The sequence below is a fragment of the Rissa tridactyla genome, chromosome 15 (assembly GCF_028500815.1).
Source record: "Rissa tridactyla isolate bRisTri1 chromosome 15, bRisTri1.patW.cur.20221130, whole genome shotgun sequence".
Taxonomy (NCBI): domain Eukaryota; kingdom Metazoa; phylum Chordata; class Aves; order Charadriiformes; family Laridae; genus Rissa; species Rissa tridactyla.
Genome location: NC_071480.1, coordinates 10,395,948 through 10,408,661, shown reverse-complemented (window position 1 = coordinate 10,408,661; position 12,714 = coordinate 10,395,948). Strand labels below are relative to the sequence as shown.

Below are 12,714 nucleotides of genomic sequence, written 5' to 3'. Positions count from 1 at the left end.
ATATCAAGTCAAGAATAGTTTGTTTTGCTTTTCTGTCTTCTTTTTGAGCAATCTGCCTAGACCTATCTTTGCTGCTTTGCTTCAGGACATAACGTGTATCCACATCCTGTTGTTCAAAAGCAACCCCGGTATTCTTGTGATTGCTTATGACATTTGAATTCCTACATACTTAGTACACTGCTAAAATGCTTTCTGAATTCTCAAGGAAATTATCTTTTTTAAACACTGCCAAAAAAAGAAATTTGAGAATTTATATACTCAGGTAAAACATCATCATATTCTTGGTATGATGGAGATAATTCTTTTTCAGTACACAAAAATAAAAATTTGGCTCCAGGTCCAGTAAGCACATGTGTACAAAATCTATGGAAAGTTGAAGAGAATTATGCTATTCTCTCTCTATGTCTGTTCTTTATCTGCTGGCAAAAAAAAATATGTGACAGCTAAACTTAAAATTGATTGAAAGTTGTCTAGCACTGTAATATTCAATTCAGTAATGGTCTCCAAGTCAAAGACACTTGAAAAATACCTAAACTGCTGGCAAGCTCTTCAGAACACACGGAATCCTACTTAGTTCTCATGAATCCAAGTTATTCTTTCAAAAGCCTTTAAAACTAAAATAGCCCGTGATATCAGCCTGTCATTTGTGACCTGCCCAGCATGGCCACTCTTAAAGATGGGAGACAGAACAAGAACACTGCATGGATAGAATAATGATTTATTGGAAACAAATATTTACATAAAGTATAAAGGCAATCACTTCAACCATTTATTTTTTAACAAGACAAAGCTACCCCATTACAAGATTTGTTCAGTAACAGGATTAGATTTAGCAATGATGCAGAATATTTTAAATCCCTGAGACTGAAGCTCTCTCACCTTTTATGCACTCCATCCCCCCCACCCCCCACCCCCTGCAAACATGCTGGAAATTTAATTTCCTGCTCAGGTGTGCTTTTAATGGATTACCATCCAAAATTATAGCGTCAGTTTTACATCAGCATGAAATTTAAGAATGCAAGCAAGCCCAAGTTTCCTATCAAGTTCATTCACATTCAGGTGCGGGCATCCAGTTTAAAATTACTTCCTACCTAAAGCTGGTATCCAAACTGCTTTATAGATAAGGCTACCAACTCTGAAGATATAAGTTGTTCCCCTTAAATCAGACGTGCAAGCCAACTCCAACTTTTTTTTTTTTCATCTGGACACAGCTAATGGTTTTTACTTTTCATACCGGGGTATTGAGATGTGAATGCAAGGTTTTAGGCACAAGTCCTTTTATATCTGGATGTAAAGCCATCACAAGGAAGCTTAGTAATACAGAGTTCTAGTTTCTGCTGCAGACTTGTAGTAATTTACCTATATGCCCTCAGCATTTTCTACGTTTATAGCAGGCAGACATTTTAAAAATGACAAACTTGGGTAGCAAAAGTGTTCCCTCCTAAGCAATGCAAGTTCCATTATTCAATTCGATCCATTATCCAAATTCAAGTAGGAAGCCACCCTTCAAGGCCACAAAGGCAGATCCAGGCATAACACATGTAGAGAATTTTCAGTCCAAGTTCAGACGTTTTTCCTAGCAAGATCGTTGTGTCTTGTCAGAGGATGTAATATTTCAATAAACAGAACTCCTCTAGCTGACACATGATAATCAGTATAAGCAAAGCATAGGGGACAAGGCTAAACTGAAAAACTTTCAAAAGGATGCAGCTGATGCCACCTTGTCAGTGGCTAGCTCTTCAGTTGGAGAGGGAAACAAAGATCTAATAAAACTGAAGGCATAAACCAACTAAAATAAAATTATTTCCAATATTAGAGGTAGATTTTATCCAGTGTAATAGATAATAGCCACTCCTGTAAGTGCAGAGCTCTAGGAATTAAACAATTCAGATCAACTTTGACCTATATGCTCTTAGAATAATTATGGCAAGCTTTTTGCATATCCTTCAAGAAAGTAGGCACACCACTCTGTAAAGAGAAAAGTAGAAAAATCATTCTTGCGTAATGTAATCAAGAAAAACTATAAGCAAAATGAGAATTCCCACTACACAGATCAAGGCCTTCAAACAGACACAGGACAATTCTAAGATCTTGTACAAAGCAGCGCACCATTCCTTTAATCCTTCATGAACAGACTGCATTATTGAAGCTTGGTTGTGTTAAGACTATTCACATATGCTCTGGAACATGGATTTGTCGATTTTGTTGCACAAATTTACCTGTCTGGTTGACTAACCAAAGGAATCTGATAGGAATAAAAACAATAATTTAAGACAACTGCCACGAGAGCAGACAATAGCAAGACTCTAAAAAAATGGGACTGCATAGGAGCTAGAAAGGTCAATACATCCATTTCAGAAAAAATAATAATTCTACCCAACATGCAGAAGGCAGGTATGGATGCAGTGATTACATTGTTTGAAACAGGTTAGCCAAAGACAATTGTGCTGTCACCTTTACTTACCTTGGCAGCCCAATTGACCAGCCACGATGGAATCATGCCACCAGGATTATCAAAATAGTACATATAGACTAGAGATAAGAGAGAAGTTACCAGAAAGTTATCCAGCCATAGTCTGAGTATTAGCTATAACACCATTTGACAGGAGCTGTCGGTGTGCATGACCGAATCCCCAATTACAACCGTTCTGCTCTCAATTCTTCACAACAATAAAGTCAACTTGTACTGAAGTGGAATATGAAGTAAGTACAGCCATTCCCAGTTAACCTCTGGGAAGCTGAGAGCACCGTGATATTAGTTTAGACTATTGCAAACCATTTTAGGTAGCCTGTCATAAAATAAGGTTGTCTTTAAAGGACTAATCATCTCAGACAGGAGTGAATCTCCAGGCAAACCCTTTAATCTATAAATCTGTCAAATATGATACTTATACCATTGCTGAGTTAACCACATTGCAGCCAGCATCAGATTCTACCCAACTAAACTGGCTGGCAGGAAAAGAAGCATGGGCTGGGGGTGGGAGAGTGGGAAGCGGGGGCAAAATGAAGTAGTCTGTTTATTCTTAGCTACTCAGCCCAACTGTTAAATAAAAGATTCTTAACAGTAGCACGCTGCAGTGGACATTTCCAAAAGTTTCATTCATTTTAAAGTATTCCTAGTGCTCAGTACATCCACTTCATAGCAACTGTTTTAGCTTAAAATTTCCAGTCTCCCTCTTTGTGCATTTTGCTAATACACACACTCTTTGGCTACATGACTTGTGATCACAGTTTCTTGACTTCTTACCTTTAGATCCAGTCTTGCCGTCACTTTCAATTGCCAGACTTTGTTTATAGCTTTTAACTCTGATAATGCCAGGCTTTTCAGGGCACTGAGGAACAGATACACTTTGAGCTAACACAACCCAGATCTTCCGCCCATCAACATCCATCTCTCGGCATTCACGAATGTAGACATACTGTATTCCAAGTTGAGGAGGCACGTCAAAACAGTCTTAGTTTGACATATGATGAATTGACAAGTAAATTCCATTACAAATGCCAGCCCCTTCAAGATATTTCTTATGCTTCTACAGGATTCAACCCTGCAGTGTAAGAATTCAGCTATGTGAGCTTTCATTGTGTGTGGGAAGAGGCACCCACACTCTTCTTCATGCTATACATATTCAAGTAACACGAGGACTGCAAGATCTTAGATCAAGGGGAGCAGAGCAGTAGAGTTCGTACATTGTTGGGATCCCTGGGTGACCAGGTGACAAAAACTGCAAGAGGAATAAAAAGCTTGAAAGGATACATCTCTGTTTGAGAGAGGAAAAGGGTACTTCACTTCCCAGTAGATTACTTTTTCACCATCATATGTTTTCTCATACAGTTCTAAGTTGAAAAAGCAAGATTGTTAGATACTTTTAATTTCCACAGCAACAGAACCACACATGGCACAAAAAATGGCTCAGATTTCTGACATGAGCACATTTTACACACAACCCTCATGTCAAAATTGATGCATACAAAATTGCAGCAGTAGAAGACATTAAAAAACATTCTGTAGCAAGGTTGTTCAAGAACCAAATACACAAGAGTAGGTGGCCTGTTTTTCTGCTGCTATTTAATTCATTGAGGGGAAAAAAACCCCAACAACTAGAACAATTCTGGAAGGAGGCAGAGTCAAATTCCTATTCAGACAGTTCGCTCATTCAAAGCCTTTCCATTTCAAAGCTTTTTCCTCATCTATGTATATTCTGTATAATTCTGAGCCACAAGTACAGTATGCTTTTTCACAAGTATGTCATTATCCTTGTAAATGATTCTGAATTAACATAGAACTAGGATGACTACTGCTTTCTAATACGTGAAGAGGTCTTATACGAGGGATTAATGACGTTTGGAAAAGCTATTAGGAACTTCACTGCAGCTTATACCGGCAACAGTGAACATGAAGCTTGAGCAGTTAATGAGCCTTCATTACACCACCTTGAGTCCGCCTGGAAACTCAATCAGAAGGCAGCTGGATAGGAAAAAAAAATAATATCTAAGAATAGTCCCTGAAACATGGCAGTAATTCAGTGAGCAGTACGGGATGCACAATACTCCCAGTGTTGTAATCAACTACAGGATTATGCTGTCCACCAGAGGTCAGTGGAGCGCTGGTTCATTAGCTTTACTTTCGTTTCTAACTGCAGAGCTTTCCTTTTTCAAAGGGATTAAGACACTATTTTAACAACCTCCATGCAATTGTTAGCTACTAACTCATCTACCTTTGTGTCTTTACAAACATAGAAAAAACATACAATAGGTAAGTCGTGCCCCACCTGTATCCACTTTAGTCTGTCAATACTAGCAGACAGCTGATCAAAGCAGCACAGGGTGCATTTTAATCCATAACCAGATTTCACTTAGCATTATTACAACAGACCACAAGTCTGTTTTATTCGTAAGAGGTACAGCTGCACTGGCTGCTTTAGCAGCCAATTATTACCGTTAAATTGTTGGGAAGTATGATCTCAATCGGAATGGTGTTGCCATCAGGAGTAGCAAGTTTCAATATTGCTCAGGCCCGACCATTTTGTATCATGCCACAGAAGCACGTGGTTCCCCAGTCACTACTCTACAGTTTAGTCACAGCTTCCCTACCGAACTGGCAGCTGCAGCACAGACCAGGCCCCAGGATGTCCACATCTTGTAATATCCAGGAGCCTGCTTTGGAAACAGCCAGGGTGCTAACAGCAATGAACAGCAGCTGCAGACTGAACATTTCCGAGGCCTCAGGCAAACCCTTGGCAAGAACAGATCAAAGCACAACCCCTCTGAAGTACTCACAGGAATCCTGGCCATACCTACCACCACTCCGGCCTTCATAAAGAGTTTTGATGAACAGAACTAGAGGATAAAGATTAGCTCCTCTTATGCTTAGTGCAGGAGCAGTTACTTTTTCAACTAAAAAGGCGTCTACTTCTACTCTGGTCACATTTTTATTTTGATGCCAGCCAGCAGTTCATCAGACAACTCTTATTTGGACTGCCATTATTGCACAGCTGCAAGAGCAACAGGGAATATGAACAGTAAAACAAATAGCAAGGAGGCTCTGAATGGAACTTTTCTGTTTTTTCTCCCTAAACGTAGAAGGAGAAAAAACAAAATTGAAAATGTTGGCTAGCACTACTTCATCATATGTGCAGTTCTAAAGAATGGGCAGGCTTGTGTCAAATTTTAAGCTAAAAGGAAATCATTAATGTCATGCTTATGCCCTTCAAGAGTTAACTTCTGTGAAACACTGGACTTGAAGTACCAGCACAAGTATAAATTCACAGGCGAACATATCATGGTCGGCAAGGATATAAACACCAGCTCTGCAACATTATCTAGTTTTTAGTTTAAGGGTGTAGCTTCCCCCAACTGCTTCCTTTCTTTTCTCTAAGAAGGCATTACAAAAAAAAAAAGTGTTTGTTTAAGAAGGATTCGGTTCTCCTAAATGCGCTTAAATCAAAGACTACTGAAGCAACTTAAGATTTAACATAGTATTTTTACATCCAATATGAGAATGTTGAGTCCCACTCCAGTTCTTTTTGTTTCACTAATGCCAAAGTGGCCTTTTCTACAAGAAAGTTATTGCCCATTTTGACAAGTAACACTCACTAACGAAGACAAAGCTTCTTAAGCTTGACCAAGTACTGCCATGAGTCAAATATGTGGTTCTCTGTGTCAATACAGAGAATAATAATGCCACAGGCAGTACCAGTAATTGTTCACCATAGAGCTGGCCTAAGGCATGACAAGCACAACTTTTAACAATTCTTTGGTTTTTAACACTGTTCAGCAAAACACTTTGACCGTGTTTCAGTTTTATTGGCCTGAACTGATTTTAAGCACAGGCTTAAAATGGAAGGGCTCCCCATCTTTAAAATAAATGGATCACTGGATGTCCACAGCAGCTGAATCCTTACCTTGTCACTGCTGACTTGTTTTAGCATCATATGGATATCCAGGTTCAACTCCCTTTTTCAAAGACAACATTAAATAAACACAACTAAATTAGTTCTTCCTTTCTCTGTAAAAGCTCGAAGTCACCGACTATTCTCTCGATACACCCATTTCTGATTGTAAAGGGTGACAAGAACAACCAATGCTTTCAGGAAAAGACATTCCATCACACATCAAAGTGGTGCAAGCCATTGCACGGCTTTGCTGCGATATGCAAAGATGCACCAAAGGTACCATCTCCATTTCTCCGCAGAACATCTACTGAAATTTAACCTAGGAATTACAACAACTAGAAGCTACAAGGTGCCCCGGCATAACAAGTGATGCCAATTATACGCTTTAAACAACATGGAAAGAATTCATTCCAGAAGGAAGCTACATGGTGATGAGATGTTAGCTGTTCCATGTCAATGTTTACTTCCAGAAGTTACTTACGTCTGTCTGGAAGTCTTTGGATGCAGCAACTTTAAAATACCTTTGAAGAAACTTTTAGTGGGAAGAGTCAATGTGGACATAAAGCTTGCTTTTAAACTGCCTAGATGAGCTTACCTTTAACATACTGATCCCATTGTTTTCTGAAATCTAAATCCATATAGACATCCGCACACAGTTTTGGGGGACAGTCAGCAAGACCACCGAAGATTTTATACTCATAAAGTCCCGATTGCTGTGGAAACAGAATGGGGAGAGGAAAAGTCACACAGGAAAGGGAAGTACTCTGCAGCAGGGAGAACAGCTGAAGGAAGTTAGGTGGGGCGTATACTACAAATTTGCTCAAGTGCTGTGAAAGTGTTCAAAAAAACAATGCAAGATTCAGTCTTTAACCTCTCGACTTTTTCATCTAGACATGAAAGTTTAAATCCAGGCAGGCTGACCTGCACAGCACAATGGTTGTTCCTTCCCTTACACCAGTACACATCTACTTCGTGAGCAGTTCCAAAGGGAGGGTGTTCTTTCATACACACACACACCCCTTTTCATCTCCAATCGTCAGTGGGGATTAAATCCTGCCCAGAAGCATTAAATTGTTGTGGCAAGGTCTCCAGACTCTATATAACATGCTTAAGAATCTTGGCCATTTCCAGGAGGTTACCAAGTACTGCACGATCTGGAATAAGTTTTCCAGCAACTCAGGTATGCTTATACTTCAGGCTGTGATACAAGAATGCTCTACAATGCTCGTGCTTAGATACATTGCATTATTATATCTGCCTTGAACATTTAGCAGCTCTTTTCTTTCTGAAAGCTGCCTGCACTGAAAGGATATCTCCTATGTTAATGCTTTTAATGTTTCTCTCAACATATGGAAACTCCATCTGTGCTTATAGAGAAACGTTTGTTCTGTTCTTAGTACCAGTTCAGTTACTAAATTAAAACAACTAGAGTATTTTGAATATACAGAGTAGGAGTCAAATTCAAGCACTCCCAAGGAAAGGGAGGGAAGAATTATACAACATTCGGTTAGTGAATGGTTGATTTTTCTTCTTCCCCTCCCCTTCACAAACCAACCCTAGAAGATGAAGATCTGACGTACAAGAAAATAAGAATGAGATCAAGAAGCTTAAGCTACGCATCTTCACAGAAGCATCAATCTCTAACTTCAAACCTCAACAGTTTGGCACCTGCACAGCCCCATGCACTCATATCATCTTTGTAAAAGGCATCAACATTTTTATTGTCACAAGAAAAACTAATTTTGAAAATATCACACCTGAAATAATTGAGCTGAGACCCAACAGCATACGCCAAAGCACAACACTGGTACTTCAAAAATAGTTGTTTTAGCTTAAACACTGTTTCATTCCAGGTCGCTAGTCTGCAATCCTGTGTGGCTTATCTTGCATGTATGTGTATTTACATTGTGTCGCATAAGGCAGGAGAACAGCAAACCACAATTCTCCGCACTCTCCTAGGAATTCAGAAAAGAAGTCTTACTTCCCCATGTCAGTGGGCTGCTCTTCCACTTCTTGTGGAAGAGGGAAATCATTCCATCGCCTTCTGAACTACCTCCTGATTTGAAAGGAAGACGGGTGGAAAATCAGTTTGAAGGGAGTTTTGCAGAGAGGGAGAGGAAGGGAAGCAGGAGCCTGCAGATCAGGAGGATGCTCTAATCCAGGAGGATGCTCAGGAGCAGGGAGGGCTCTCCTCCACCACATCCCCTCGGAGGGGGTTCGGGAGAGGCGTGGGACCCCGTTGGACCCACAACTGCCCCTGTCTCCGACAGCACCTTCCACCAGGAACTTCTCCAGCCGCCAGCTGTTCACAACCTTTCAGAGCTCACAGTCTGCAGGTTCCCCAGCGGTCTGTAACAGCGGCGTCCACCGCAGCCGAGCAGCTTTCCCCAGCCGCAGTTAATAGCATTACCCTGAAAGCTGCTTTCTGGGAGCCTGGAGAAACCGAGACCAGGCCGGTAGCGCCCGGACGGTTACCGGACCTCAGCCGGGCCTGTGGGGGGAGCCGCCCCTCGGCCCCCGGCGCCCCCCGGCCCCGCTCCGCTCCTCAGCCGCGCTGCCCGGCTCAGCCGCGGGCGGGGAGGGTCCGGAGCACGGCCGCCCCCCGCCGCGGGGGAGCCCCCCTCGCCCGCCCACCTCGTCGTACAGCCGGTAGATCCTCACGCCCATGCTCTCCACCAGGAGCTGCCAGGGGCCCCCCGCCGCCGGCGCCGGCTGGTCCAGCTCCCGGCAGGCGGCCCGAAACTGCTCCTCCGAGAAGCCCCGCGGCGGCGGCGGCGCCTCCATTCTCCGCGGCGGCAGGAGGCGGCGGACGCGCCGGGCCCAGCCAATGGCCGCCGCCGCCCCTCCCCGCCGGCCGCCCGGCCCCCGCCGCGACCCGGGGCCGCCATCACGGGGCGGCGGGGCCGGGGGGAGCCGCGGGGCGCTGTCGGGGCGGGCGGTGTCTGTGGATGTAAACCCGCCCGCGCGGGGATGGGTGCGCCTCCGTGCCCGGCACGTTTTCTCCCCGCTTTCTCCGGTTGCACGATAGGGTTCGGGTTTCCCCGCGGTGCGTGGGGAGGGCGGCCTTTAAATGTGGGTGTCGTCCGTCTGGTGCCAAGGGAGGGCTCCGTCCCGGTAGTGTGTTGGTCAGGGCCTTACCTTTTGGGTGTTCCCCAAGGACAGAGATTCAGTACTCTCAATGGACACATGTATTTATATACGTATTTTCACATTTTAAAAAGTTTTCCTTATGGACTGTTCATATGAGAATATATGAAGAACCGATAAACCCTGTACAGCTGGTTGGTAGGTGTGTTGGACACCAGAGGCCCAGCTAGCCCAGCAGAGGGGCAGCAGCTCCCTGGGGTGGGCTGGAGTGGTCAGGATGGAAGGGGACAGAAAACTGGTCACCGGTCTGAGCTCAGGAAGTACCCACTGATGGGAGCAAACCTCACACCTTAAGGGTCCTGCTAAATGACACCACCTATAACAGTATGCTAACATGTGAGGCTGGCACAGAGAGCCAAAGCGTTCAGGTCATCAAAATTTAAGTAGCTAATGCAGATTTTTTCCCTGGAGTTGTAAATCTGTTTTCATTACAGCTTTATTCTTCTAATTCCCGTGAGATTTTCCTGCTGAACACTCTGTCTTCAGAATAAAATGCAAGCAGCTCTGAGCTTGGATGTCATCAAACCTACTGACAACACTACACCAATGTACTTGGTGGTAACCTCTGTGCAAGGCTGGCAAAATTTAGCTTTTTCTAGCTTCCGTGCCAAGTGGCTGAGTTCTTTGACAAAGAGTTCACTTATGTCAGCTGTCCCTTCCAGTTCCAGTCAATTGGTTTGCAAGCAGAGCATGAGGATTTCTGGCTGACTCTGGTTTGGACACGCAAGCTGAGCATCATCCTTGCACAGTGTGGAAAGCTTTTGGAGAGAGACCTTGGCAAAGGCAAGATGGTATCTCACAACCTTCCCCCCAGCATGTAAATTTGATGCCAGAATTTGACGCGTAGCATCTTTGCTCATACATTACCTGCTCTCAGCTCCCCACTGGACAGGCAAACATTCCAGTTCTTTTGTTTTATTTTTGTAGAATGCTTACATTTATTATGTCCTTTTAGTATTAATATTTATACAATGCATATAAAATATTTTGGCTTATTTGTATTCTTTGTGAATTACAATGGTGTGCTCCCAGTCAGCCCAGCTGGTTCTCCAAAACATGATGACAATACATTTCTTATGGCTGAATCGTTACAAGTAAATTCTTGGCTGAGCTAAGATGACTTCAGTGGAGCAATGCTTCTCACCCAACTGAAGATCTTGCCTTTAAAATGGAATAGGAGACAATTGTCTTTAGGTGAAACTGATGTAGTTTATCTTGCAGAAATATTTCTTTAAATGGTAGTTTTACTTTTGCAGCTATTTTATCACATTTCTATCTCACTTTTAGATCCCATTCATGCTCTGGAATAGGGCTTACATGAGACTGAGAGAGCTTTTGGCTCTTGCTTCTACAGAGGTGGCTTTCACCCAGTATGAAAGAGGAGTTGTGAGTCACAGGTTGATGTTTAACATGCAGCAAGGACACATGCCTGTAAATTATCCTGTGAGATTACACGATCTCTTAAGGAGCCTTGTTTGTGCAAAAGAACTGAAGTGATCACAGCGCAGGGCCGCCTATTGTTTTACAGCAAACGTTTTGCATTATACGGCTGTCTGCATGGCATCAGAGTTGTAAATTGGCACAACTGACTGGCCACTCCCTCCTCCCCTCAGCACTCCCATGAAAAAGAGATTTATCTCACAAGGCTACTCTAGGGACCTAAACTTTCAAAAAAGGCATTACTATGTGACCTTTTTTCTTGGTAAATAAGGAGTGGTGAGTACTGAGAAAGCACAAACCGTTCTGAAAGGAGACTTTATTTTCTATTTTCACGTATGTTTATGTGAGTATTATTATTTATCACTTGTATGACCATGTATTGCCCTTAGCTTGAACCCCAACCCTTTGTTATCTGTATCACTAGATATCGTGGCTGTATTCTGGGGTGAGTTCAGCCACAGCGGGGACCAACTTCCTAGAGCTCTGCCCCAGCCGTGGGATAGCAACTGCTTCAGGGCAGCTGGTTCTGGGAACATGAACCCAAGCTTGAGCACAGCTACCAAAGGCAGCCTAGATACAGCACGATCCAGTCCCACACATGGATCAGGGACCTAAATACTAACTGAATGAAAATAGAGGGTTACTATTCTAGGGCAATGAGGGGGAGTTTCAAAAGTGCCCACAACTTGACCCACATACTTAGTACTTCTTAGGTATTTAGCTGCTGCTGCGTTCAGAGGGAAATGATACCTCAAGGAAACTTGCTGATCTGGGCTATCAATGGGATTAATGCACCTAAATTGCCCACCTGTTTTTAGAATGGAAATAGTCTGTATTAATTCCACCCTAGTTACCTAACCTTTCTGCTACTGAAGTCAACGCTGAGTAATCCATTGAATTCTACGGTGTGGGATCAAACCAGTAAATTGGACAACTCCTCCATCAGGAAATCGTATGTGGCCAGAAATGAAAACAGTAATGAATACTACGTTGATGTTTTCAGGCCCCAGATGATTTTCCGTGTTTGTTTTGGATATGGCTGTCCATATGTGAGAGAGTGCTACCAGCTATATTGTGTTTTCATGCATCTGTCTCTGTGTGGCACTGGTGCACTTTGAGAAATTCTTGAAGATGAACTGGAGATGTGGGATTTTGATGGATTCAACTGCTGTGCAGGCATTTATATACTATTGTCACTCCATTTTACTTAGAGCATTCCAAAAACGCTGCAAAAGTGCTGAATAGTCCTGACACACCAATTATACAGTATACACATTCATATTTCTATTATACCCAGCCAAACCAATTATAATCTTCTGCTACTGTTGTGTTATTGACTGAATTATGTAAAAGCCTTTCTTACAAATTGTTTCATGACTTTTGCAGCTTGCAAGAAGCAAATTCTTCATCCAGAAACAATAGCATCTCCCACCACAGACATGCATGTTTAAGGCGGTCTATATTCTCCTCTCCTGTATGAGTCAAAGAGAAATCTGTTTTTTCAACACTTTTAGAATATGCAGAAAATCTAGCCTGTCTGCCACACTTGAGATCCTTATATATTTTATATACTGTATGTATAAAATATATTTTTTAATGTATTTTTTTATATTCCTGCCTAAATTTATAGGCAGGAAGTGGCACCCAGAGTGACAATCAACTCTTTTTGCAAAGAACTAGCGCAAGACATGCACTGTTTGAGCTGCCAGAAGAGGTGTTAAGTGGCCATTAAACA

At 42.6% G+C, this 12,714-nt stretch overlaps 1 protein-coding gene across 2 annotated transcripts; it reads right to left on the bottom strand.

Annotated features, from left to right (window-relative positions):
• Positions 1-702: 702 nt before the first annotated feature.
• PCTP (phosphatidylcholine transfer protein) lies at positions 703-9,226 on the bottom strand. 2 transcript variants are annotated; one of them, XM_054222001.1, is made up of 7 exons: positions 9,027-9,143; positions 8,150-8,347; positions 6,988-7,105; positions 3,755-3,834; positions 3,248-3,419; positions 2,465-2,532; positions 703-1,968 (listed from the first exon to the last, which is right to left on the bottom strand). In XM_054222001.1, the coding sequence occupies exons 3-7, from the start codon at positions 7,028-7,030 to the stop codon at positions 1,903-1,905; spliced, it is 429 nt and encodes a 142-aa protein (XP_054077976.1). In that variant the 5' UTR covers positions 7,031-7,105; positions 8,150-8,347; positions 9,027-9,143; the 3' UTR covers positions 703-1,902. The 2 variants fall into 2 exon arrangements, with proteins under 2 accessions (XP_054077976.1, XP_054077975.1); XM_054222000.1 differs by lacking the exon at positions 8,150-8,347 and having other exon boundaries at positions 9,027-9,226.
• Between the last annotated feature and the right edge of the window lie 3,488 nt (positions 9,227-12,714).

Bases quoted from the DNA above. Each gene is read 5' to 3' on its own strand.
- PCTP (XM_054222000.1), bottom strand. From the start codon at position 9,176: ATGGAGGCGCCGCCGCCGCCGCGGGGCTTCTCGGAGGAGCAGTTTCGG. The intron at 3,835-6,987 runs GTAAGCTCATCT...TTTTCAACTTAG, and splicing joins ATGGGATCAGTATGTTAAAG to AACTGTATGAGAAAACATAT. The intron at 1,969-2,464 runs GTAAGTAAAGGT...TTCTCTTTACAG, and splicing joins TGGTCAATTGGGCTGCCAAG to AGTGGTGTGCCTACTTTCTT.